The 27572-nt window shown below is 39.4% G+C and overlaps 3 protein-coding genes across 8 annotated transcripts; 2 read left to right on the top strand and 1 right to left on the bottom strand.

Moving 5' to 3' along the window:
- The first annotated feature begins 627 nt into the window (after positions 1–627).
- On the top strand, positions 628–10132 carry emc9 (ER membrane protein complex subunit 9). 5 transcript variants are annotated; one of them, XM_027176915.2, is made up of 6 exons: positions 628–832; positions 1515–1746; positions 1882–1958; positions 5805–5874; positions 6112–6206; positions 9525–10132. In XM_027176915.2, exons 2-6 carry the CDS (start codon positions 1546–1548, stop codon positions 9703–9705), a joined length of 624 nt encoding a protein of 207 aa, XP_027032716.1. In that variant the 5' UTR covers positions 628–832; positions 1515–1545; the 3' UTR covers positions 9706–10132. The 5 variants fall into 5 exon arrangements, with proteins under 5 accessions (XP_027032716.1, XP_027032714.1, XP_027032715.1 ...); XM_027176913.2 differs by having other exon boundaries at positions 629–832; positions 1511–1746; XM_027176914.2 differs by having other exon boundaries at positions 629–832; positions 1507–1746.
- A 492-nt stretch (positions 10133–10624) lies between these two features.
- On the bottom strand, positions 10625–21042 carry irf9 (interferon regulatory factor 9). 2 transcript variants are annotated; one of them, XM_027176910.2, is made up of 10 exons: positions 20934–21042; positions 16089–16145; positions 15741–15863; positions 15234–15414; positions 14565–14716; positions 14001–14085; positions 13817–13879; positions 13224–13604; positions 12017–12129; positions 10625–10999 (listed from the first exon to the last, which is right to left on the bottom strand). In XM_027176910.2, exons 2-10 carry the CDS (start codon positions 16143–16145, stop codon positions 10850–10852), a joined length of 1305 nt encoding a protein of 434 aa, XP_027032711.2. In that variant the 5' UTR covers positions 20934–21042; the 3' UTR covers positions 10625–10849. The 2 variants fall into 2 exon arrangements, with proteins under 2 accessions (XP_027032711.2, XP_027032712.2); XM_027176911.2 differs by lacking the exon at positions 20934–21042 and adding an exon at positions 16358–16377.
- Positions 21043–22915: 1873 nt separating this feature from the next.
- On the top strand, positions 22916–27419 carry psme2 (proteasome activator subunit 2). The gene is made up of 11 exons (XM_027176963.2): positions 22916–23067; positions 24785–24817; positions 24896–24958; positions 25448–25534; positions 25619–25664; positions 25757–25854; positions 26039–26107; positions 26690–26757; positions 26865–26919; positions 27005–27091; positions 27193–27419. The coding sequence occupies exons 1-11, from the start codon at positions 23029–23031 to the stop codon at positions 27271–27273; spliced, it is 726 nt and encodes a 241-aa protein (XP_027032764.1). The 5' UTR covers positions 22916–23028; the 3' UTR covers positions 27274–27419.
- The last annotated feature ends 153 nt before the right edge of the window (positions 27420–27572 follow it).

The raw sequence follows: 27572 nt of genomic DNA, 5'->3' as shown, positions 1-27572 counted from the left end.
CATTTTCTACCACTTATCCAAACTTCTCGGGTCACGGGGAGCCTGTGCCTATTGCAGGCGTCATCGGGCATCAAGGCAGGATACACCCTGGACGGAGTGCCAACCCATCGCAGGGCACACACACACACACACACACACACACACACACACACACACACACACACACACACACACACACACACACACACACTCTTTATGTCAATCAATTAGTCTTAATTATTTGCAACTGAGGGGCACGGTGGCTTAGTGGGTAGCACGTTCGCCTCACACCTCCAGGGTCGGGGTTCGATTCCCGCCTCTGCCTTGTGTGTGCGGAGTTTGCATGTTCTCCCCGTGCCTCGGGGGTTTCCTCCGGGTACTCCGGTTTCCTTCCCCAGTCCAAAGACATGCATGGTAGGTTGATTGGCATCTCTGGAAAATTGTCCGTAGTGTGTGAATGTGTGAGTGAATGTGTGTGTGTGCCCTGCGATGGGTTGGCACTCCGTCCAGGGTGTATCCTGCCTTGATGCCCGATGACGCCTGGGATAGGCACAGGCTCCCCGTGACCCGAGGTAGTTCGGATAAAGCGGTAGAAAATGAATGAATGAATTTGCAAATGAATAAGTTTTTCAATCCAGACTGAGTTTTTTGTCGGTGCTGTAGCTGAGTTTGATCGCCAGGTGGCGAAGGTACGAGAGCTCAGTGTTTCACCTCCCGAAGAAGAAGGCGAAGAAGAATTCTCATCTCTGTGAATAATAATAATAATAATCCTTCAGGATCATTTAAGCTCTAATTTTCTCCTTCTGTCTCATTTTATTTCTTTTCTCTTTCATTCTGAGAGTTTGAGAGGAAAGTAAGTGTGTTATTTAATCAGTGTTTCGCTTCTTCTTTAATCTTTAAGCCGGTGTTTTCTTCATGTCCTTTTAAAGCCCAAGCTGCTGAGTGAGATTTATATTAAACGGTTTAATGTGTGAGAAATTTATACTTCATCATAATATATTGTACTTATGTAGGTGTGTTTATGGCATCATACACGGTTTCTGCCAGCAAAATAAAACAAATAATAATAATAATAACAATGATAATAATAATTATCATTGTTATTATTATTATTGTTGTTATTGTTATTATTATAATTGTTATTATTACTATTATAACTATTATTTTTGTTGTTATTATTGTTGTTAATATATTTAATATTATAATTATTGTTTTTGTTATTATTATTATTATTGTTGTTGTTGTTGTTGTTGTTATTGTAATCACTATTATTGCAATATCCTCAATATACCAATATAATACTAATTATTAGAGAGTTTGAAATAGTAGAAATAATAGAAATTTTAATCATTGTAATAGAAAAAATTTAATTATATTTGTACACTCTCATCTTCTGCTGCACTCTCATCTTCAGTTAAACAGTTAAATTACTGAACATTTTTAAACAAAAAATGTAGTTATATTAGTTAAATCAAGTTATGATGATGATGATGATGATGTGTGTTTGTGTTTGTGTGAGACAGACAGACAGACAGACAGACAGACAGACAGACAGAGAGATAAAGGATGTCTGAGGTGGAGTTATCATGCTTGGCGTGTGTAAAGATGTTCCTGCACACTAGTGTGTATCCACGCTGCAGTGTGAACGGGCTGCTGTTAGCACCTGCAGGAGGTGTGTGTGACGAAGGTGTGTGTGTGACAGACTGTGTCCCTCTACTGCACTCTCATCTTCCACTGGCCATGATCGCTCAGCTTGCTCTCACACAGGTACACACAAATAACTAAAAGAAATTGTCACATAGTTCTTTTTTAGTACATTTGCATGCTTCGAACAAGAACATCAATACTTACGATTCTCCTGTAATAATAAATCCTTTTACACGACGGTTATTTCTCGTGCAGGTGGACATGTGGTGTTCTCAGACGCAGCAGAGGATTGTGGGATATTACCAGGCTAATGCTAATCTGTCTGACTGCAGGTTAGATCGTCATTCGCACATGAATTGCTACATGACGATATTTTTTAAAACATTAGATATGTTAACATGTTTATATCTATTAGGATATTTCTTTTATGCAAATGAGGGCTTGTCTAATGAAATATTCAGTGCATACATTTACATTTACATTTACAGCATTTGGCAGACGCCCTTATCCAGAGCGACGTACATAAGTGCTTAAATCTCTAACACTGAATACATTAATGCTGGTTCACTAGGTTACATACTTAAGATACCATGAGTTTAAAACATTTGTTCAAAGTTACAATGAAAAAGTGTCAAAGGTTTTTTTTTTTTTTGTTTTTTTTTTTTTTAAATGCAAAGGATAAGGAAAGAAGTGCTAGTTGAAGTGCTTAATGAATAAGTAGGTCTTCAACCGCCTCTTGAAAATACCCAGTGACTCAGCTGTCCGGACCTCTAGGGGAAGTTCATTCCACCATCTTGGTGCCAGTACAGAGAAGAGTCTTGTAGTATACTTGCCTCTTACCCTGAGAGATGGTGGAACCAGTCGAGCAGTGCTGGTAGATCGGAGGTTACGGGGTGCAGTGCGAGGAATGATGAGGGCTTTGAGGTAAGAGGGAGCTGGTCCATTTTTGGCTTTGTAGGCCAGCATCAGTGTTTTGAATCGGATGCGTGCAGCTACCGGAAGCCAGTGGAGGGATCGCAGCAGCGGGGTGGTATGTGAGAACTTTGGCAGGTTGAAAACAAGCCGGGCAGCTGCATTTTGGATCATTTGCAGAGGACGGATTGCGTTCATAGGTAGACCTGCCAGCAGTGCATTGCAGTAATCCAGTCTAGAAATGACAAGAGACTGAACAAGTACCTGGGCAGTCTGTGTGGACAAAAATGGCCGAATCCTTCTAATTTTGTAGAGAAGAAACCGACATGAGCGAGTCACATTTGCAACATGAGAGGAAAAGGACAGTTGATTGTCCATGGTTACCCCAAGGTTGCGAGCTGTGGCTGAAGGGGAGATCAGATCGTTGTGCAAGGATATAGCAAGATCGTGACCTGGGGATGAATCACCTGGGATGAACAGCAGTTCAGTTTTGCTAGGATTGAGCTTTAACTGATGAGCAGTCATCCATGATGAAATTTCTGCCAGACATGCTGAGATCCGGTCAGAAACTGTGGCATCTGAGGGTGGGAAAGAGAAGATAAGTTGTGTATCATCAGCATAGCAGTGGTAAGAGAACCCATGTGATGAAATAACTTCACCAAGAGAGTGAGTATACAAGGAGAAAAGAAGAGGACCAAGTACTGAGCCCTGTGGGATGCCAGTGGAGAGTCTGCGTGGAGCAGATGTCACTCCCCTCCATGTTACTTGATATGAGCGTCCTTCCAGGTAGGAGGCAAACCATTCCCAAGCTGATCCGCAAATCCCAAGACTCTTGAGGGAGGATAAGAGAGTCTTGTGGTTGACCGTATCAAACGCTGCTGAAAGGTCAAGGAGGATAAGGACGGATGATAGTTTGGCTGATCTAGCAGTATGTAGCTTCTCAGAGACATCCAAAAGGGCTGTCTCTGTAGAGTGAGCTGCTTTAAAGCCAGACTGTTTGGGATCTTGGAGGTTGTTCTGTGAGAGATAGACAGACAGTTGATTATAGACAATGCGTTCAAGAATTTTTGAAAGAAATGAGAGAAGTGATACCGGTCTGTAGTTACTGATGTCTGATGGATCCAGAGCAGGTTTCTTTAGGATGGGAATAACCCTTGCTCTCTTGAAAGTAGTTGGTACCTGACCAGATGCTATGGATCTATTGACGATAGTGGAAATGAAGGGCAAGAGGTCTTGTGAGATGGTCTGGAGCATAGTGGTAGGGAGTGGATCCAATGGGCAGGTGGTAGGATTGCAGGACTGGATGAGTTGTAAAATCTCTTCTGCTGCCAGTTGAAAAATGTGACAACGAAGGTGTAGGGGAATCCATACTCTGAGATGTAAGTGCAGTCGGGGCTGAAGTGAAGGTCCGGCAGATTTCCTCAATCTTCTCCTGGTAGAAAGAAGCAAAGTCTTCTGCAGTCAGGGAGGATGAAGAAGGTGGAGCCGGGGGGTTGAGCAGAGAAGAGATGATGTTGTGGAATTTCCGAGGGTCATGTGAGGAAGCTTCAAGCTTTTCCTTGTAGAAGGAGGTCTTGGCAGAAGTCACATCTGAGGAGAACTTGACAAGAAGTGTTCTGTAAAAATCAAGATCTGCATCAAGTGATTTCTTCCACTTTCTCTCTGATGATCTTAGCTCTCTTCGATATTTGCGCAGCACATCTGAAAGCCAAGGAGCAGAACAAGAAGTTTTCTTGGGTTTATTGAACATAGGGCAGAGGAAGTCCATAGTTGAGGAAAGAGATGAGAGGAAAGTATGTGTGGCTGAGTCTAAGGGTAGTGAGGAAAAAGACTTAGCATCAGGAAGGGAAGAAAGAGTGCCAGAAGCTACAGATGAAGGTGAGACAGAGTGAAGGTTGCGGCGAGTAAGAGCGAGGGGGTGAGAGGTAGTTTTAGGTAAGATAGGTAGAGTGATGGTGAAGGATACCAGGTGATGATCAGAGACGTGGAGTGGGGTAGCAGTCACATCTGTAGCTCGAGAAGGACGGGTGAAAACCAGGTCCAGGACATTGCCTCCTTTGTGTGTGGGGATGTAGCTGTTGAGTGTGAGGGAGAAAGAGTCGAGAAGAGACAGGAGGGAAGAAGAATGTAGCTTGTCAGAGGGGAGGTTGAAGTCACCAAGCACTGTCAGGGGGGAGCTATCGGAAGGGAAAGCACTAAGCAGTGAGTCCATTTCTTCCAGGAAGTCTCCTAGGGGACCAGGAGGGTGGTAGACAACAATGATAACAAGGTTGATAGGAGAGGTAACTGAAATGGCATGAAATTCAAAAGAAGAGATGGTTAAATTAGAGAAGAGTAGAGGTGTAAAGCACCATTGCTTTGACAACAATAAACCTGTACCACCACTCCTGCCTGTTTCTCGTGGTGAGTGAGAGAAAGCATAGGCAGAGGATAAAGCAGCTGGTGTAGCAGTGTTCTGTGGGGATATCCAGGTCTCTGTTAGAGCAAGAAAATCAAAGGAGTAATGGGAAGTTAAAGCAGAGATAAAATCAGCTTTCTTTACCACAGACTGACAATTCCAGAGCCCACCTACCACTACTGTTTGAGACTTACACAACAGAGGAGGGTAGATGAGGTTATTGGGATTGTGACCTCTGCTTTGTGGATGAGAGCATCTGCGAGAGTAGGCCTTGAGTACAGAGATGGGTTTAAGGCACATATTTGTGGTCAAACAAGAGTGAGAATTAAGGTATGGTAGAATATATCAAAACAGTACTAGACACTAATGTTAGAGAGAGAGGGAGAGAGCATACATTTCTGGTCGGTATGTTCATTTTAAAACAGCACGGTTTGTCAAGATCATCTGACTAAAATTGTTACAAATACCTCCACTGTCACACATTAAAGCACTCAAAACTTTTTTTTATAAGAGTAATGAGTAATGTTTAATAAACAATGTTATTGAAAATTATTTATAACTGTAAGCAATTGTCTCGTTTAATTATTTCATTGAGTGCTTCGTGCTGATTGAGGATTTGTCGCCTCCTGCTGGTAGATATGTGAACTGACAGGAATATGCTCAATACTATAAGCATTATAATAATATTAAGAATTGAAAGTCTTATCATTAAAACAATCAACAACAGCATAGTATAACAAGTTTAACAGCAAATTACCTATCGACATGTAGATAGGGCAGAACAGAGCAGAAATATACTCACCGGGGTGGAATATAGTTATAAAGATCATAAAAATCATCTGTGTATGTTTTAAATTTCTGTTTACAGTCCAACTGCATGTGCTTTCAAAATGGCAGACAAAATCGTGGAGCAGAGCAGCAACGCAGTGTTACTGATGGTATATACACACACACGCACGCACAGCAATACTGGAACATCGAGTATTTTGGAAAATGAACATTTTTTTTAAAAACTGCTCTACTTGTTAGATTTATACAGAATTACAGGAAAGTGAATCAGAATCACTTTACTGACGATGTGAGGTGTATGATAATCGTACTTCATAATACTTTTGAACATGTATTTTTGTGCTTTCATTTCAAATCTGTAGAAATCAACTCTCTGTCTGTTGTAGATCGATGGAAAGAAAATGTCACCTGGATATCGTGTTCCTCCGATAGTGATGTACGAGCATAAAGACTCACGATGGACCTTAAAAGACAAACACACGTAAGTGCATCAATGTCCCACACTGAGCCTTAGAGCGACGTCCTTATGAAAAGTCTACGAGTCTAAAGGCCATGTCTCAAATGCCCCAGAGTCTAAGTTCACAATTCTAAGGGCCCTGTCCCAAAAGTAAATCATCCAGATTTCAACACTTTACTTAGCTTGGTGTTAATAGCAGGAACCGATAAGACCTGTTATTAACACCAAGCTAAGGAAGGTAAGTATTTCTTGCTACGTGGCAAACAAGTTAAGTGTAGGTGCAGTAGATTCTCAGAAAACAAACAAGACCCAGCATTCATGATATGCATGCTCGTAAGGCTGTGCAATCGGGGCAATTAGTTGAAAGGGGTGTTTTTAAAAAAAATAGCACTGTGGCATTCAATTACTGAGGTCATCAATTTTGTGAAAAAACAGGTGTGAATCAGGTGGAAGCCTATTTAAGGATGAAGCCAGCACTTGTTGAACATGCATTTGAAAGCCTCAGGAAAACACTCAAGACGTTGATCAGAAGAACAGCGTACTTTGATTAAAAAGTTGATTGGAGAGGGGAAAACCTATAAAGAGGTGCAAAAAATTATAGGCTGTTCAGTTAAAATGATCTCCAATGCCTTAAAATGGAGAGACGTGGAAGTAAACGGAAGACAACCATCAAAATGGATCGAAGAATAACCAGAATGGCAAAGGCTCAGCCAATGGATCAGCTCCAGGACGATCAAAGACAGTCTGGAGTTACCTGTAAAGTACTGTGACAGTTAGAGGACGTCTGTGTGAAGCTAATCTATTTTCAAGAATCCCCTGCAAAGTCCCTCTGTTAAAAAAAAGGCATGTGCAGAAAAGGTTACAATTTGCCAAAGAACACATCAACTGTCCTAAAGAGAAACGGAAAACATTCTGTGGACTGATGAGAGTAAAATTGTTCTTTTTGGGTCCAAGGGCCACAGACGGTTTGTGAGACGACCCACAAACTTTGAATTCAAGCCAAGGTACACAGTGAAGACAGTGAAGCAATGGTGGTGCAAGCATCATGATACGTATGGGCATGTTTCTCCTCCTATGGTGTTGGGCCTGTTTATCGCATACTAGGGATCATGGATCAGTTTGCATATGTCAAAATACTTGAAGAGGTCATGTTGCCTTATGCCAAAGAGGGACATGTCCTTGAAATGGTTGTTTCAACAAGACCATGACCCCAAACACACTAGTAAATGAGCAAAGTCTTTGTTCCAAACCAACAATATGAATGTTATGGAGTGGCCAGCCCAATCCCCGGACCTTAATCCAATCGAGAACTTGTGGGGTGATATCAAAAGTGCTGTTTCTCAAGCAAGACCAAGAAATGTAAATGAATTGTGGAATGTCACATGTTAAAGAACCATGGAGTGGAATAACAGCTGAGAGGTGCCACAAGTCGGTCGACTCCATGCCACACAGATGTGAAGCAGATTTAAAAAACTGTGGTCATACAACTAAATATCAGTTTAGTGATTCACACCAGTTTTATACTCTCTTCACCGGTTACCAATCAAATATAGAATCGATTGAAAAATTTTGGTCCTCACTTATAGAGCCCTTCATGGGAATGCTCCTGGGTACATTTTTGACCTGTTGACCCCTTATGGCTCTTTGAGAGCATTGAGGTCATCAGGTCAAAATCTGTTTGTGGTCCCTAAAACCCATTTTAAAACTCAGGGGATCTTTCTTTTCAGTCTGTGGCCCCCAGACTGTGGAAAGTGTTGCCCCTGTCTCTGCGTGTGGCTGATTCTGCTGATTCCTTTAAAAAGCAACTGAAGACACTCTTACTGTATTTAGACAAGCTTTTAGCTGACTAGGCTTTTATGGTTTCATCTCTGTTGTAGTGTGTTTTATTATTTTAGAGTTGAAGTTTTATCGTCTCTAAGAATTTCTCTTTTTTACTTCGTGAGATTGTTTTATTGTACATTTAAGTATTATTGTTATATTTTGTAAAGCACTTTGTGATTTTATCTGTGAAAGGTGCTATATACATAAACTTTACTTACTTACTTACTTACTAAATCCTAGAAACAAAAACGTTTGTACAAAATAGGTTTGAGTCTGTACAGTCAATGGCAGACACTGCTATTTTTTTTTTAAACACACCCCTTTCAACTAATTGCCCCAATTGCACGAGCGCTTTACGAGCGCGCCTATCATGAATGCTGGGTCTTGTTTGTTTTCTGATAATCTACTGCACCTACTGGTAACTTGTTTGCCACGTAGCAATAAATAATATGCTAAAAACCTGGATTATTCTGGTTAGTCACCTTGTACTGCTATTATTTTGAACAATACTGTACACTCACCCAACTGGTCTAGGTATATTGTTCTTTTTACAATGATCACCAGCAGTATCGCTTCTCTTTCAAGTCTCTCAGGGAAACTGATCACTGAAAAATGTACTCTGTCTGCTTTGTTACCTGTAACTGGATATACTGGTTTAACCTAAACAAAACCAGTATGCTTACGCACAAGTAATGTTGGACCTGCCATATAAATGCATGCCTCTATACATAAAGCTGGAGTTTTACTGCTAGTATGGGGAACTATTCCATATAACATTCATATCATCTCTTTCTTGCTTGCAAAGACTACAAGCTTTCCGTACAGCAACAATGATCGCCTGGGCCCCTTTTACCCCCTTTTACCCCCTGTCACTGAGTTGGGCCTGAGTTATGGGCCTTGGTTATAAATTCTCCTGCAATGTCACTGGACAATAAATTACTATCATTTTCCTCCAGCCAGTGTTTATCCCCGTGATAGCTTTCTTCTGTATTCTGGCTAATCTACTGTACCTTCCCTCACCATTTCCTTTGTTATTGTCTGTTAGTGTGGCTGGGCTGAGGATAAGGGAACAGAAGATTTTCATCTTTAGTTGTGCAATGATTTCCCTGTTTAAAAGAGAAAAAAAAGCACTCATTTCCTCTTCCTGCTATAAATTATGTACACAGGCTACATACCTTCATCTTCTATTAGGGCTTGAAAAACATAATAATATAATATCAGCATGCTGATGATAAAAGTGCTCTCGATTCTAAGGGCCATGTTCCAAACGCTCTCGAGTCTAAGGGCCGTGTCCCAAACGCTCTCGAGTCTTAAGGGCCGTGTCCCAAACGCTCTCAAGTCTAAGGGCCATGTCCCAAATGCTCTCGAGTCTCAGGGCCATGTCCCAAACGCTCTCGAGTCTAGGGGTCATGTCCCAAACGCTCTCGAGTCTAAGGGCCTATATGTTAGTCAGAACACTAGGCAGTCATAGCTTGTAGAACTTTGCCAGTTTTTGTGTTATTTTTTTTATTTCTTTTATAGTATAATGCTCCGCCAGTGGGAGGAAACCCGAGCAGTCACCGCTCAGTTACTGAACTCCGGGGATCACACATTGTTGGTTGACTTTGACAACCATTTGGATGACATCACAAAGGACTGGACCAATCAGAAACTCAATGCTAAGGTCATGGAGCTCGTCTGTCCAGCTAACGGCAGCATGTAAACGTCAGTGTTGTTTATGTGTCAGAGAATAAACTCACTGTCCTTCTGATGACCTAAAGTGCGTGAAAGAAATTATTTTTAATATTATTTCAAATTCATTTAACATTTCAATCCATAAATGTAACTTTTTGTTCTTGCTGTTCAATGTTTTTAGTTATAATTAATACTTATTCATTATGTCCTGTTTTTGTGTACATTGAAATATTCTAATGACTGATTTTTAAAACCATTCTAAAATGTTTATATTTTAATTAATTTGTTTATACAATTAATTGATTTAAATATATAATTTTATATGTATCGATCTTTGCATGTGTTAGGAAAAGCAATAGGTAAATTATTAAATGCCAGAGCATTTACATCAGTATTAACTGGTGAATTTGTGGTAAAAGAATTTTTCTTGATTTTAAAATAAAATTTTATTTACACAAGTGTCTTACAGTCTTCTCACAAACATATGGGCATGTATTGTATGTTTGTTGTTTTCTTCTTCTTCTTCTTCTTCTTCTTCTTATTATTATTATTATTTTGTGCCTTATTCACTTATCTTCCTTATTCACAAAATAATAATAGTAATAATAATAATAATAATAATAATAATAATAATAATAATTGGCTAATTTGTTTGGCATAAGAAGACAAAGACTTTAGGACATGCTTTTATCGGTAAACAATCAACTTTGGGCTGATAATAGTAACTGTTTCATCATGACAATATTCTCATGGCTTGATGTACTGTTAACATGACCGATGTAGCGCTGCATTGGTTTGTAAAAGCAATACGTTGCATCCAGTACGTGAAAAATTTTATGTTATAAACCCCCAAAAATATTCCTGCTGTGTTTCAATTTTAATGTCTAGTTTTCAAAACATGACTCATGAAACATTTGCCGCCTTAACAAGAACGACACGAACACGTCTCTGTTTCAACATCAGTTTAATAGGTAACAATGCTAACAACGGGGTTCTGTATAGTATTAGTGTTTTACAATAAGAAGAACAAGACAGTCTTTTAGTTACTAGAGAAAAAATCAAGAGAGTAATGACTGCAGTTCGACAGAACCTGAGGAGGAACCCACGATGCTCTGCGTAGTACAGACTTTGAATCGCTCAAATGTTACTCCAGACGGATTACAGGTGGTCAATCAGAGCATGTCGAATGTCTGAACAGGAAGCTCCACCAGATTGAGGGTGATTTCTCCTGATGGTGACTGCTGAGCTAAACTCTGCAGCAAGGACATGGACTGCGCCCATGCTTGCATTTCCTTCTGTTTCTCAGCCCAAGGCAGACTGATCTGATATAGAGATAGAAAAAAATGAGTACTCTCTAATAGCAGTAGAATAGAACTTCCTGGAAAATATGCAACTGTACAGCACTTCTCAAGACTAGCAGCAGAGCTATTTGCAGTGAGTGTGTGTTTTGTCTAGTCTCCTCATACTGTACACAACACAAAAGCTCCAAAGCCGACACACCGATCTCGGCTTTTATGCGGTTACACTAATGTCAGACCTTCAAATTTCATATGGTTTTAAAAGCTTATGGGAAATAATAAGTGTGGGCTTGTGTGATGTGCTTCTAAACCACACCACTATAACACCACACCTAGAAGTGTGTTATTAGTCCGTGCTGGCTGTTTGTCAATTTGTCGTATCACACTATCAGTGTACATAGTAGCTACGTTTCATGTTGTGTGATTATAAAGTGCTGACGTTGGAGACTCTAATAAACTGTAAGCAATGTCTCCTTACTGAAAACATCACCATATGAACAATAACACACATTGTTTTGTTTTTTTAAACATGCATGTTAACATAAATCTGGTATTTGTAGTTGCACATATGGGAAAAACCGAAACGTCGACATCTGACCGATCAGATTTGAGATTTGTCAGATTGCTCTGACTTTTTGACTTAAATGAATTTTATCTTCTTGTTCAACTTTTCATAGAAAACACACACTCATAGACAGCAGTGTTCTCAAAATGTAGACTGTTTAGTGTTAGTGTTTAGTGTTCCAGTTCCATGTGGACTCCAATAGGCATGTGGTACAATAAGGTGTTGGGCTACCAATCGGAAGGTCGTGAGTTCAATCCCAGGTCCACCAAGCTGCCACTGTTGGGCCCCTGAGCAAGGCTCTTAACCCTCAATTGCTCAGTTGTATAAAAAAATGAGCTAACGTAAGTCACTCGCCATAGGTTTTAGGTTTGGGAGTCTGCCAAATGCTGTAAATGATCTACATCACTGCTCTCAGTAAGTCATTAGTGTAAACCATTGAACACAAAGCACTTTCTCGTTCATTTACTCAGATTTACCTTAATAATGATAAGTTTCTTTGAAATGTCGTCATCCTCCAAAAGTTCCTCTCCAAAACAGAGTGTGATCTCACTTTCAGGTTCTTTTCCTTCATTATTGAACTGCTCCAACTCTGAAAGTATAAAAAAAATAATATATAAGAATGAAAACAGGATATTTAATTTCAAGTTATTTAATTCTAAACACAAAATAATGTTGGAGTTAATTAATGGTGATTGGATAAGAAAGACTCGGCCAGTTTGAGCAGTCAGAAATATGGAACATGGCTGAGAAGAAGCCCCTAGCTTATTAATAAGAACAAACAGACCATAATTAGATTAACAAACTAAATCGAAATCCAAGGACAATAAGGTATCAAGAATCTAAATCTGATGCTTTCTCATCTCTTACTGCTGCCACCTGGCTCCATAATCTACAGAATGCTAGATGTTAATTAGCTAATTAGTTGAATGAGGTTTTGGTAGGCTGAAGGATTTTGTGCTGTGATTCATTCATTCATTTTCTACCACTTATACGAACTACCTCGGGTCACGGGGAGCCTATCTCAGGCGTCATCGGGCATCAAGGCAGGATACACCCTGGACGGAGTGCCAACCCATCACAAAGCACCCGTGCCCCCCTCACCTCTGATTCCATTTCTTTAATTGGTTCAACTTGGTCTCTAATCAACTGTTCACTATATCACCAGTGTGGCTGATATGAATACCTATAACCACACCAGCCCTTTGCAGACAAGCCTGAATGACTGAACCTTCTGCAGAGTTGAGCAGAGCCTGACCAGTAATGAGACCATGACCGTACTTGACCATACCTTAACGCTAAAGATCACTGATTCTATCGCTGGATTCCTTAAAGCCGGCTACATCTGAGCCATGATTTGAGACGGACCCTGATGATGAGGATCTTGCTTATGGATCCAATTAAGGTAGCGTATGCCAGGATCTGAACTCTCCCACCCCTTTGCATAGACTCTTCGCCCTCTTGCCATTTGGAAGTAGGTATCTGAGCATCCCTACTCTCACCACCACCTGATTCTTCCCTAAAGCTCTCAGATTACTCAACACTTTACTGCCTCCCAATGCTTACTATGGCAAATTAAAACCCTAACTCAGTACGGTGCCACACGACTGCAATTTAAAATGCCGCCCCAAAGATTACCTACGAGACCATGAGAAATGCTGCCTCCATTTCCTCATGTATAATTACCTTGTTTGAAGAATTGTCTGTTAAATATCAGGGTCGGTTTTACGCCTCTCTCCATTTTGCTTCCCGTGTTAGTGAGCGTGTGCGGTCCCTTCCAGAAGACTCGTCCCCGACAGAGACGTTTGGCGTAAACACCTCGACTCGACGTAGTGAGAACAACGCCGCCTTCCATAAACGGCATCAGGGTGGAAAGGGAACTGATCTGATTGGGCGTAAATTTGGAGGGAGGAGGAGGAAGACGAACTTGGGGGAAATTCGTGCTGTGTATAGACGGTGGAGCCGGGGATGGCGGGAAGAAAGCGATTCGAACGTCATCGCTCATCACCTCTTTCTTTAGCACCTCTTCTCCAAGGTAAAAAACCCTGATAAAGAACGAGGGGCATTCTAAGACAGACAGAGAGTGTGTGTGTGAGAGAGAGAGAGAGAGAGAGAGAGAGAGAGAGAGAGAGAGAGAGATGAATCAGACAAAAAAGCTGATTAACTCAGATATGGAGACTCTTCTAGTGGGTGTGGCTAAAGATTCTAATGGGTAGATTTGATTGACAGCCAGCTATTCCTTACACATCGCTTCTAAATAATCAATTCATAAGGTTTACCTCTGGCTGTTCCGGGAGGAGGGGCGGTTTCCACTGTGAGGTTGAACTGAATCTCATCGATGACTGAAGACGAGAAAAAAAAACGATCATTAGTGTGACAAACGATTCACTTTTTTACAGACAGAATCGTCTCCAAGTTAGTGAACCGAACAAAGTGAGCATGTTTAGTGAGCATGACTCTCACCTTCGTCTTTCTTCATCATGTCAGCACACTCTGTTGGCTCATCCGGATGAAAAGCAATGGTAGTTTCTGTAGTGGCGTCAAGTTCCTGTATGTCAAGAAACCACAAATAGGAGATATAAAAAGGAGATATTTTTAAATGTCTCTGAGTTCCATGCGATCTTTTTTTTTTTCTGTGTGTAAAGAAGAATATGTTCCATTAACTTCTTCCACTACACATGGAGGAATGTTTTTTGGGCAATAGTTTTATCCATTTTGTACAGATCCTTTACTGATTAATTGAGGAATAAATAAAAGACCTCTTAGGAATTTAGTTTATAGCGCGTTATAGCGGCTGTAACCAACAGGTCCCTCCTGAGCCTTTCTGTTATTAATACACAACAATATTACACAACTCATTTGTGTGGAGCTTCCACTATAGTTTCCACCCTGTGAGTATAGCAGGGTATATAGTAAGGAACACCTGTTAGCTACGGTTATAGAAATGTAATCAACACCTTCCAGCATTTATCAGCAATTCATTAGAAACTCAGTCTTCTGTATCTGTGGCTCTTCTTCATCTCTCACCCTAGTAATGCTCTGCACTGCAACAGCTGCCTCCTCTATTTTAATCTTGTTTTTTGGACTCTCTTCGCTTGTCTCTGAGGTGCTCCTCCTCTTATTGCGTTTACTCCTCCGCACGTCTTTCTCCTCTTCTTCTTTCTTCACCTCAGTCAGTCCTGTGCAGGGAAAATGCTTCACTCAACTCGTGTGCTGGGTTTCTGTCAAAAACTTTCAGTCACATAATTTCACTGCGAACCACTTCGATACTATTCACAAACTAATATGATAAGAAAGAAAGAAAGAAAGAAAGAAAGAAAGAAAGAAAGAAAGAAAGAAAGAAAGAAAGAAAGAAAGAAAGAAAGAAAGAAAGAACGGAAGGAAGAAAGAAAGAAAGAAAGGAAGGAAGAAAGAAAGAAAATTCATTAAATCTGATATCATATGTCTATTTCAAGTTTAAAAACAACTAGTCATGTGATCAGCATTAACAGCTAAAAGACAGACAGACAGACAGACAGACAGAACGTCCGACTGATGTACAGACAGATAGATGAACAAGACAGACAGACAGACAGACAGGCAGAAGGATGTACAGACTTATGTACAGACAGACGGTTGTATAGACAGACGGATGAACAGACAGATGGATAGATAAACAAATAAATAAACAAACAGACAGATAAGTGGGTGTCTCACCCTGCTCATCGAGTGGGACAAGCCGGTACACTTTGTAGGGCTCAGAGATGTCAAGCTGTGACCTTTCAGTGACCTCACTGAACTCAGGACTTTTATTCAGAGCACATCGCAGACGTGTCTTCCAAGAAGCGGGACCGGCAGGTTCATTCTCAGACAACTTCCCCTTAAACTCTGCCCATGCCTACACCACATGTTTTAAACACACACACACACACACACACACACACACACACACACACACACACACACACACACACGGTCACAAGCCATGTTCCACACCACACACTATCTGTATCCTGGGCAAGTTCCTGTGTCTTTTTTTCTTTTCTGCCAGCACATAACAATACTCATAGAAGCAGAAGTGCATTAAGGGTCAATAAAGTGTAAGTACTGAAGAAATGTAAAAATAAACTTCGCTTTAAAAGCACATGATGATGTCGCTTATGCCGTTAAACACCACCAGGATAAAGGATTTCACTTCTTTAGCAAGGAAAACAGAACAGGGACCTTGAAGATCGCAGCGTCCTCATCACAGCGGAAGTCATGTTTGGCAGCATGTTTCCATGGGATACGAAACATAGTCTTCTCATCGTCGTCCCATACAAGACCACGATATTTCCCGCTGCTCACCTGCACACACACGCACACGCACACACACACACACACACACACACACACACACACACACACACACACACACACACACACACACTTAGCAGTGGTTAAGTTTCTATGCTCTGTATCACATGTGGTTTTGCATGTGGGAAAAAAAGATGAGTAATGTAGGGGAAAAAAAAGGAACAAAAGTATATAGCAAAGAAAGAAAGAAACACATGTACTAACACGTGTACTAACCTGTTCCACCATCCATGAGCGAAGCCGGCGAGTACAGCGCATTTTACCCGACGGCATCTGAAACAACAACAATAGCAAACATTAAGGTCTTGCTGAACTTGATCTTGTGACGTCGCACAGCTGAGCAAAGTCATGCAGGAAGATCTGTGTGTGTATGTTGTTCTGAAGCGAGCATGACTTTGTATAATCTAGTCACTGTTACCATGGAATTGAACTCCTATTTGACTTCATGACATTCTGTTCGTGTTTGTGTGATATTAATCGAATACCCATAATGCAGTTCTCCCTCACCGATCCGGGTCGTTTTGATGTCACGCGTCTATGCTGAGGTGAGTGTTTTGCAAAGTGCGTGATAACGTCATGTGACCCATGATGCACTTTGGTAGATGGTGTGTGAGGGTACGGAAGTGATAACAAAAGTAATAACATGTTGTAAAAGCCAAAGTTGCCAAGACACCCATGTTTTTATTCCCCTGCATTCACTCTCTGCATTTGAGAAAAGTAATAACACCCCTGTTTAACTAGGCAGGTTTTTCGAGTCAGGTTTGATTGTGAGAACTGAGGGAATGGTTACACACTGAAAAATCATCCGTAAAAAATGAACAAGAAGAAAAAGTCTTTTTTTTTTAATAAAATTCTAACAAAATTCTAACGGCGGAGTTCGAAAATTTCATATCGAGCATCACTAATAAATATTCTGTATAGATCTCCTGGAAATTTACTGCAAGTAAAGAACCGACGGGGAAACTCTACTTATCTCTGGTGTAGAGTTTTATCTCACTCCTGCAGCTGCTCTGTTGTGACTCGGGCGGAAAAATAGATTCGGAAAACTCGGCGTAAAAAAAATAGCGACTTTTTCATGTCTATCCTTTTTTTTTTTGGATTTGGATATTTTTAACTACTGACAGTTCCACAGCTAATGAGGCCCTAACATAAATAAATAAAATAATAAATAAATAACACAAGGGTCACATTATCTGTATTGTAACACAGTACAGTTACACGCCATGACGCAATACTTTTTTTTACACACCGTATACTTTGGCTCTCAATTACAATGGAAATTCAAACACATACTAACAGGTCCTATGCAAAAGTTTAGGCACCCCTGACAATTTCCATGATTTTCATTTATAAATATGGTCACTAAAGTGATATTTCAGTAGTGACGTGAGGTTTATTGGATTAACAGAAAACGTGCAATATGCATCAAAACGCACATCAGTATTTAATAGAGCCTACTTTAGCAGAAATAACAGCCTCTAGATGCTTCCTATAGCCTGTAATGAGTGTCTGGATTCTGGATGAATGTATCATTCCTCCTTACAAAACATCTTCAGTTTGGTTAGGTTTGATGGTTGCCGAGCATGGACAGCCCGCTTCAAATCACCCCACAGATGTTCGATGATATCCAGGTCTGGGGACTGTGATGGCCATTCCAGTACGTTGTACTTGTTCGTCTGTATAAATGCCCGAGTAGAGTTTGAGCAGTGTTTTGGGTCGTTGTCTTGTTAAAATATCCAGCCCCGGTGTAACTCATTTCTCAAAGTTATTCTCAAGAATCTGCTGATATTGAGTGGAATCCATGCGACCCTCAACTTTAACCAGATTCCCAGTACCGGCACTGGCCACACAGCCGCACAGCATGATGGAACCTCCACCGAACTACCTCAGGTCACGGGTAGCCTGTGCCTATCTCAGGCGTCATCGGGCATCAAGGCAGGATACACCCTGGACAGAGTGCCAACCCATCGCAGGGCACACACACTACGGACAATTTTCCAGAGATGCCAATCAACCTACCATGCATGGGCCGGGGGAGGACACCGGAGTACCCGGAGGAAAACCCCAAGGCACAGGGAGAACATGCAAACTCCACACACACAAGGCGGAGGCGGGAATCAAACCCCGACCATGGAGGTGTGAGACAAACGTGCTAACCACTAAGCCACCGTGCTCCCCTACCAAATTTTACTGTGGATAGCAAATGTTTTTTTTGGAATGCTGTGTTCTTTAGCTGCCATGCATAACGCCCCTTGTTATGACCATATAACTCAATCTTTGTTTCATCATGCCACAGCACCTTATTCCAAAATGAAGCTGGCTTGTCCTAATGTGTCTTTGCATACCTCAAGTTGCCTTACTTCCGTTTGTGGCGTGTGTGCAGAAAAATCTTTTGCATCACTGTGCAGCTTCACCTTGTGCAAAGTGCACTGAATTGTTGAACGATGCACAGTGACACCATCTGCAACAAGTTGATGTTGTAGGTCTTTAGAGGTGGTCTGTGGGCTGTTTTTGACAGTTCTCACCATCCTTCACCTCTCCAATATTTTACGTGGCCTTCCACTTCTGACCTTAACAAGACCTGTACGTGTGGTCTTCCATTTCCTCACTATGTTCCTCACAGTGGACACTGACAGCTTATATCTCTGCAATAACTTTCTGTAGCCTTCCCCTAAACCATAACAGTCTTTGTTTTCAGGTCATTTGACCGTTGTTTTGAGGCGTCCATGTTGCCACTCTTCAGAGGAGAGTCAAAGAGAACAACAACTTGCAATTGGCCCCCTGGAATACCTTTTCTCATGATTGGATGCACCTGTCTATGAAGTTCATGTCTTAATGAGCTCAACAAACCAACTGTGTGTTCCAGTTAATCAGTGCTAAGTAGTTACAGGTATTCAGATCAACAAAATGGCAAGGGTGCCCAAATTTATGCACCTGTCTAATTTCGTTTTTGATGCATATTGCACATTTTCTGTTAATCCAATAAACCACATTTCACTACTGAAATATTACTTTAGTGTCCTTCAGTTATTTGATAGACCAAAATGAAATTGCTGATCCAAACACCCAAATACTTATATGTAATTATGTAAATCATGGAAAGGAATTGTCAGGGGTTCCTAAACTTTTGCATACAACTAATATATATGTATTAGTTATACTGTATATATATATATATATCATCTCACCACGGAGAATAAAAGTATTTATATGATATTACAAAGATATATTAGATATATATTAACAAACTATTACAAGATATAAAAAAATATCTGATTATAAAGTATGAGGTGTTAAAGGATGATTTTACATGTGAATATATTGCTGTGTATATTGAAGGATGATAATGAGCACAGGATATACACTGGATATGGAATAGTGCTAATGTGTAAGCCGTATTATTTATATATATATATATATATATGTCCTGTATATCACTCATTTGTTGACTATAATTAAACGTGGAGCTTTTACACAAAAGGGTTTTTTTCCACTATCTTTTAATTCTCACAGACTTCCTCTGATTGTGGACGATCGCTGTACGATCTGCACAATTAATCAGTGAAAATTGTGACATACTATATGTAATCTGCTGTGTACCAAGCCTAAACAACCCTACTCAATGAGCACCGCTGCCATAAAACACATATATGAGATACACATATTTCATATCTCTGCTCTGACCCTAGCTAGCTGGCTAAAAGCTTGATTCTGATTGGTTAACCCTGTCTCTCACCAAAGCAGCTGCAATCATACTGATTACATGACTAGCGTGAGCACCTTTACAGTGTAGTTACTGTGTATAAAGGCATAAATGCAGAACATATAAGCTTTCTGTGAAGCATGGTGGTGGTAGTGTCATGGCTTGGGCTCAGGAACATTCTCACTAAGCTTTACATGCTGGTAGCTGTAGTATGAAGACAGAGACATGCATTATTTCTAATCAGGAGGGCATTTAACATGCAGCAAGTCAATGCACCATAAAGTTACTCGCAGTTACTGCAAGCGAGTGATATGCAAACCAAAGTTGTTTAAAGTGTAATTCGCTTTAAGACTACTTTTCCTCACCTTAAATCTGTTCTACAGTATGTTGATGTACACCTCATGTAAATGTAGATGTAAATCTCAAGAAAACTATCATCTCGTTTTCATCTCAAACCCACTCACTTCAGTGTATTTGGGTTGACGTACAACCTCGACATGCCTTTCCAATACTTTCTGAATACTTCTATGATACTTCTGTCCTGTAAACTGTTGCCTTTGACAGTTAGATGTTTGCTTCCCAAAGTAATCAAATTTGTCCTTTAACTGGTTCCTCATGTAATCTTTGCTTTATAGACAGACGTAATTCAGCCAAATAGCTTAGATGTTTGGGCCATTACAAAGAATTTGGAGGGGGACATGACCACAACTACAAACACACCCACCCACACACACTCACATGCAGAAGGTTGCACAATCAACACAAAATCTTAAAGTCCCAGTTTATAACGCAGGAGCCAAACATGTATTTAGTGAACGTTTAATTGGAGCAACATTGAATAAATACAGAAAAAAATGATCTGATCCTTTTTGCTGCTTAACTATAAATATAATAAACTACAAAAGAATGAATCTGAAAAGATGGGTCTTTTTTTTTTTTTTTTAATCCCTAAATCAAGAGGAAAAAGACTGCTGTGAAAAAAAATCTCAACACCGGACTTAGTTTTATCTGAATATTTTATTTCAAATCTTAAACTTTAATACTAATACTATATACTCTAGTATATGTTCTAGACACTTACAACAATATCACCTTTACTCATACATATCAGAGTTCATGTTTTATTATGCCACGCATACACACTGTCAACCTTCCCCTTTTCTACTCCAAAAACAAACAACAACAGCAGCAAAACATCAGTATAGGGATCAGTCTTTATGCCATAATAACTGAGTCGATTCAATGAAATGATTCTTTTCAACAAATAATCAAAAGCTTAAAATTTATCAAGTATAACCTGTTAACATTTAAAATCTGATATTTGAACGGCGGTAGAATTGATTTTAAGTTACTTTTACCTTCTATCGGTCAATATGTGCCGTTCCTGCAGCCAAAGGGTGTGTGTTAAATGGTCTCGGTGCGAGTGTGGGTTTGTGAATGATTGTTGCTCGAGTCACAGACACACTCCCGTTTCAGTTTCCGAGAAATCACGTGATAACTGCAAACAGCGTGAACCTTTAATTTGTACCGCCAGAGGGCGACAAACTCAAAAAGTAATATCATGTGCTAAACTGAGTTGTGTTTTATGTAAGCTAATTTAATCGGTATAATTATTATTATTATAATTTAATCTGTTTTAGATGTTGAAAGAATGCTGTAAGACATTGTTATAATAATTATACCGATTAAATTGGCTTAAAGGTAGTAAGTAAGTAGTAAGTTCGTCGTCGTCTGTCCCAAACTCGTCCCAAAAAAAAAAAAAACACGTCTACTATCTGAAATATAATTTTAACATAATTTTATTGTAAAAAAATTTTTTTTTTTTAAATTATTTTTATTAAAGTAGTTACTATTATAACAATATCTTACAGTATTCTTTCAGCATCTAAAACAGATTAAACTGAGTTGTGTGTTATGCAAACCAATTTAATCTGTATAATTATTATAATTATTATTTAATCTGTTTTTTTTTATTGAGTTTGGGACAAACAAGGACAATCTACTACTTTTGTTTTAAAACTGAGAATCACTCTAATCAGCTTCTTAAAGGAATATTGTGTGCTTTATTTACTACATATTGTTTTTACATTTTCTCATATTGAGTCTAAGTAAACATGCATTTTACCATTACAAAGTCTGTTAGCTCATATCATATGTCAGTCTTTTGTTTAAAGTTTCTTTGTTGATGTGTTGTTTTAAAATGCTCGTAAATGAATTATAGCGTTTAGCGTAGAATTACATCCACACTAACAGCATGGAAACTGGAGCATATTCAGCCTTGCCATCATTACATCCGTAATCATTTACTTCCAACAACATGTTGACAGATACTGCTTTCTGTTTGGGATTCCTCTATGATTCTCAGTTTCCTCTGTCTGTCCAAAATCTTGTAGGGAAATGGACTGGATATGCTGGATATGATGGGGGATGTGGTAGCCTAATGGTTAAGGTGCTGGACTACCAGGTGGAAGGTTGTGAGTTAGATTCCCATTTCCACCAGACTGCCACTGCTAGGCCCCTGAGAAAGGCCCTTAACAGTTGCATAAAATAAGATAAAAATGTAAGTCACTGCTGGATTGCTGTAAGGGTGAATGGGTAAATGGGTGTCTTTGTGATGGCCGTTGTTAAATTCCCACACATTTGGCCGATGCCCTTATACTTATTAAACTTACTTTATCTATTTTTTGTTATACAACTGAGGGTTAAGTCCCTTGCTCAGGGGCCCAAAAGTGACAGCTTGGTGGACCTGAAATCTAACTCACAACCCTCCGATTGGGATCCTAAAACTCTGAGACCTAACTCATTATCACTCTTTTCAGATGAAAAAAATAATGGTGAAATGTATAATGTGAGAGTATATTCTTACTTTACTTCTTTATATAATATTTATGAAATTCAGGTGATTCAGCTTCTATGTTGGCTGTGTGGAATATAGCAAATATTTACATTATAGGATAAATGTGTTCAGGTTTTTTCTTCAGGTTCAGACATTTTTGTCTTTATGTCTTTTTTTTTAAAATTATTGCTACTTATTTATTTCATGTTGTACCATTACACCCCCCCCCCCAAATCACACACAATAGACCTCTGAAATAAACAGCCTTTACAGTGCCGTTACAGGTTTTTAGTTTTTAAGGTGGACTGGATTCGTACCGAAAGCGTTCCAATTTTACGGTCTTAAAACGAACACTTAATTAATTATTCAGACACTTCGATTATTTCTATAAGTATTAGGAAAGTATATAGATGAATTGCGGTAAGTTACGTATCATTTTAAGTATATAAATAATAAATATAGAGAGTGTGTTTTAAAGTCCACCTTAAGAGCAGCCAGGGAGGAGCAGAGAAAGAAAGTGAAAGTGCAAGAGGAAGCGATCAGAAAAGTCCCTGAGTTCCTTACAGCATTCATCTCGCTCACCTAATCCGTCTTTTACTGCGCAAAACTGCTTAAACATGTCCAAATTTAAGATCAGCCGTGACAACGAGCTAAAGGTGAGACACACACACACCCACAAACACACACACACACACACACACACACACACACACACACACACACACACACACACACACACACACACACACACACACACACACTCACGGATCTCTGTGTCTGTGGGATGGTTTTCATATCTTTTTGGGGACCAGCCAATCATGGACAAGATAATAGCTACAGGTTTTGACCTTGTGAGGACATTTTGCTGGTCCCCACGTGGAAAAGTGTGTTAACACAAACTGGAAGTTTTACTGAGCTTGAGGTGAGTAGTATGTTCAGGTAGGAGGTCCTAACAAGGGCAATAAGACAAAGCTGAGGGTTAATGTGAATTCACCTCAATCGATTATTAATATTCAGGATTTACACACTCCCAGTGTGTGTGTAAGGAAAGAGAGAGATCGAAAGAGAGAGAGAGCGAGAGAGAGAGAGAGAGAGTAAAATAAACTTGTGAGAGTAATAAAATTACTTGAGAGTAAAATAAAAAAAAATATATTTTTTAGTGGCTTAGTGGCTAGCACGTTCGCCTCACACCTCCAGGGACGGGGTTCGATTCCCGCCTTTGCCTTGTGTGTGCGGAGTTTGCATGAGAGTGTGTGTGTGCCCTGCGATGGGTTGGCACTCTGTCCAGGGTGTATCCTACCTTGATGCCCAATGACGCCTGAGATAGGCACAGGCTCCACGTGACCCGAGAAGTTTGGATAAGCGGTAGAAAATGAGTGAGTGAGAGTGATAATACGGTATAATCTCAAAAGGAAAGTGTTAGATACTGAAACCAAATTAAACCTGGATTTATCCTGCAGTTTCACTTCACACTGACACTAAACTAAACTCATGTTTAAACTTAAATCCTAAATCTCCAAATCTAAACTGAACCAGTGTTTAACCTAAAACTTAAACTACATCAACTGAAATTAAAGATAGGCTAAACCTGGGTTTGTCCCTGAACCTGAGTCAGAGCTTTTACTTAAATGAATCTACACAAAAACTTACATTGAACTGCAAATGAAGACCCTAAAGCCTAAATTAACTAAAATTCAAAATCTCCAACACTCTTTCACTAAAACAAAAATTAAACAAAACCTGGTTTAAGTCCTAAAACATAGCTTCAACTTAGCTTCAACTTTTTCTTGAATGTAGCTAAACAAAATGAATAGTTAATTTAACTTATTATTCAAGGTACAAGGCTTCATCTCTGCCTTGAATGTAAACCTACAGAACAATCGCACCTTTACAATTACTGACAAGACCACTAGATTTCAAATTAAAATGAACTATCTAGATAGAATGTTACTATCTTTAAAAAAAAACACCTTCCAAACTTCACTGAAACTAAAGCTGAGTTTAGTCTGAAATTTAAAACAGCAAAGAAAACTGAATTAAAGTTTCACTTTCAATCTAGATAGCAAAATTAATACAAAAACCTAAACAAATATTAGGCTTTATCTTAAATCCAAAACCCAAACCTAAACCTATAATCTTTTAACCTTTTTCCTACATGTCCAGTTTTGCCTAAGATGCTGATTTGCAACCTAAACCCTATAAAACATAGATGTCAAATTTTATTACCATTTATTATACAAACCGTGATACGTGGCTCGTGTGTGTTTCAGCCATTTTACTTGCCAGATCAGATCCGCTTGTGATAAAATCAGTCATTATTGATGAGCTGATCTATGAACTCTGTATATCATTTTTCTCTCATTTTCTCTGCAGGTTCAAAACTTCCGCCAGTCACTGTATCAGAAGGTAAAACATCTGACATTATCTATTAAGTATTAAAATGCATGTAGACTTTGTATTTCACATGTCTATATTTCTGTTCAGGCAGAAGATCTTTTCTCAAATCATATACCAAAGAAGATTTCTCAGTTGGACAAAGTGATTCAGGTAAACAATCCTCATGTCTTTTAATCCTCTGGCAATACAGCAATTGATGTCAATTTTCTATTTATTAAATAGCAGCACATTTTATTTATTTGTAGTAACAGATAATATTGTTGAGCAGCTCCTTCTATTGAGCAGCTCCTTCCATTGTTTAGCAGCTAAGACTCTTTCCATAATTGTTCAATAAACACAGATATACAGTACATCCAGTCCCGATGAATGAGTTGTTGCTGTAGAAATGATATGTTATCAGAACAAGTGTATTAATAGAAAACCTGCACTACTATCAGAGCTGCTGTTCTGGAGAATTAATCAACACCCTTTTAACCAATCAGAGTCCAGAACTCAAAAGTGTTGTGGAATGTAGAGTAACGATATGACACATATCAGTTATACAGTCGGGTGGGATCACGGTGGGGTTGGTGTAGTAGTGTTAGTAGTAGGGTTTGATACCATTCCAGCATCCAGCACTCACATGGCTCTTTGTTTCAGGAGGAGGAACTGTGCGTCTCGGATCTCTCTTCCCTCCATGCGGCACTTGATATCCCCATCCCTGATCCTCCAAGCCCGGAAGAGGAGGTTAGCCTCGCTATTATGTGTTATTTGTGTCATTTTTATTTTCATGTTATTTGAACTCTTTTTTTTTCCCTCTTTTCCAACTAGGAAATGGAAACAGACAAGAATGAAGAAGATGAGAAGAAGAAGAAACGTACGACTTCCCACACGTTCCCACATACAGTAATCTGTAGCTCAGTATAACGTTCTCTATGTTGTTGAGGTTAATTAGTTTTCCTTTTAAAGGTCCCGTGTGTGGCTTCATCAAAGGAAACGAGAAGATCATGAAGCTGCTGGATTTGGTGAAGCCTGAGATTACGGGGCTTAAAGAGACCTGCATCACCGTGAGTCATCAAGATCACAAATCAGTTGGATATCAGATCAGACAGGGCTAAGGACATTTCAATAGGAACATAGCTCTTTAATGAGTTTGATTAAATATATGAATATTAAAGCAGTGTGTGTTTTAATACAATCACATTCAAGATGCTGATTAAGGACATCTTTCACTTATCTCTAATGTTACAGGTTTCTTGCTGGATTTCACTCCTGATTCCTAAGATTGAGGATGGAAATGACTTTGGAGTTGCAATTCAGGTCTGTTCACGTGCCATCGTTACAGGCTAATAACTGGATTGAACTGTTGACGATTTGGACATAATCCTGGATTTTGTCTATTGCTTAAAGCTGTTAAACTTTTCCCTTTCTTTTTCCAACTAGTATATATATATATTTTTTTAAATATCTAAATTATGGCTGTACACCATAATGGGTTTTTACCTCAACTTCTGTTCATCACTCCAGTCTCCACTAGATATTTTTATTAGTAGTAGTCATAGTAGTAATTAACCTTTAGAAATGTCTATTTCCCAAAATACAAGCAAGTAGATATTAAGTATGAATAAGTGAATGCATTACATCCACTGTGTTGCACTCATAATAGTGAGCTTCATATCTGACTCCTTGCTGACCCAAAAACCTCCCAGGTTTTGATATAGCTCATATAGCTTTGAGGAAAGCTTTCTTTTTAGATATAACACATTATCTCTGATATGTCCCAATAATGGCAAATATGCGACAACAGGACTATGTTTTACTGCCATTGTTCCAAGATGGTGTATTTTTGTACATTATACGTACATTATTAAATTGTTAATTACTCTCATATATTTTTTCTAGGAGAAAATCCTGGAGAGAATCGCAGCTGTGAAAACCAAACTGGAAGGATTTCAGACAAACATTAACAAGTATAACTAAATTTACACATTATAATATAAAAGCTGTATATCATTAAATAGTGCTTGGGTAAAATACAACAATGGCGTGACTGTGGTGTGGTGTATGGTGTTTGTAGATATTTCTCAGAGAGAGGTGATGCTGTGGCCAAAGCTTCCAAAGACATGCATGTGGTGAGACAATCAGCTCCATATCCTAATGTTAGCTGTGCAACATTACTGCTGCACCTTCAATAACCTGCACTGTGTGTGATTCCAGATGGACTATCGCTCGCTCGTCCATGAGAAAGACGAAGCAGCATACTGCGAGATCCGCGTCATCTTACTGGACATACGCGGCTATTACGTATGTATTCCGTTTGACTGAATTGGCGCTTTAGCACGAGTGCTTCATTTCTCACAGAACATGATATATAACAGTCTAATATCCTGTGATGGTTTCTGCAGGCAGAGTTGTATGACATCATCAGTAAGAACCTGGAGAAGGTGGTGAACCCAAAAGGAGAAGAGAAGCCCTGCATGTACTAAGACCGAGACCCATCTTTCTCACACACCTGTCTCACTTCATATCTGTTAGAAATGCTGTTTCTGTTGGATAGTTCTAACTAAATCATGACTACACACTGTAACAATGCTCATGTCCAAATAAAAAAAAGCATAGTGTTTGATATTAAGCCTGTGACTCTGCCTCTTTCTGAACATCTTGCCTGGAGATGATGTGAGCCAATCAGGTTTCATTATGCAAATATCTTTTGCTGAGCGTGATGTAGTGCCAGACACGCACACGATGTGGGGCATACACACGTACAATAAAAGATTTAAAATAT

Source organism: Tachysurus fulvidraco, chromosome 8, assembly GCF_022655615.1.
Source record: "Tachysurus fulvidraco isolate hzauxx_2018 chromosome 8, HZAU_PFXX_2.0, whole genome shotgun sequence".
In the NCBI taxonomy this organism is placed as follows: Eukaryota; Metazoa; Chordata; class Actinopteri; order Siluriformes; family Bagridae; genus Tachysurus; species Tachysurus fulvidraco.
Note: the sequence above shows the minus strand (reverse complement) of the source record. Positions and strands in the feature narration are given on the sequence as shown.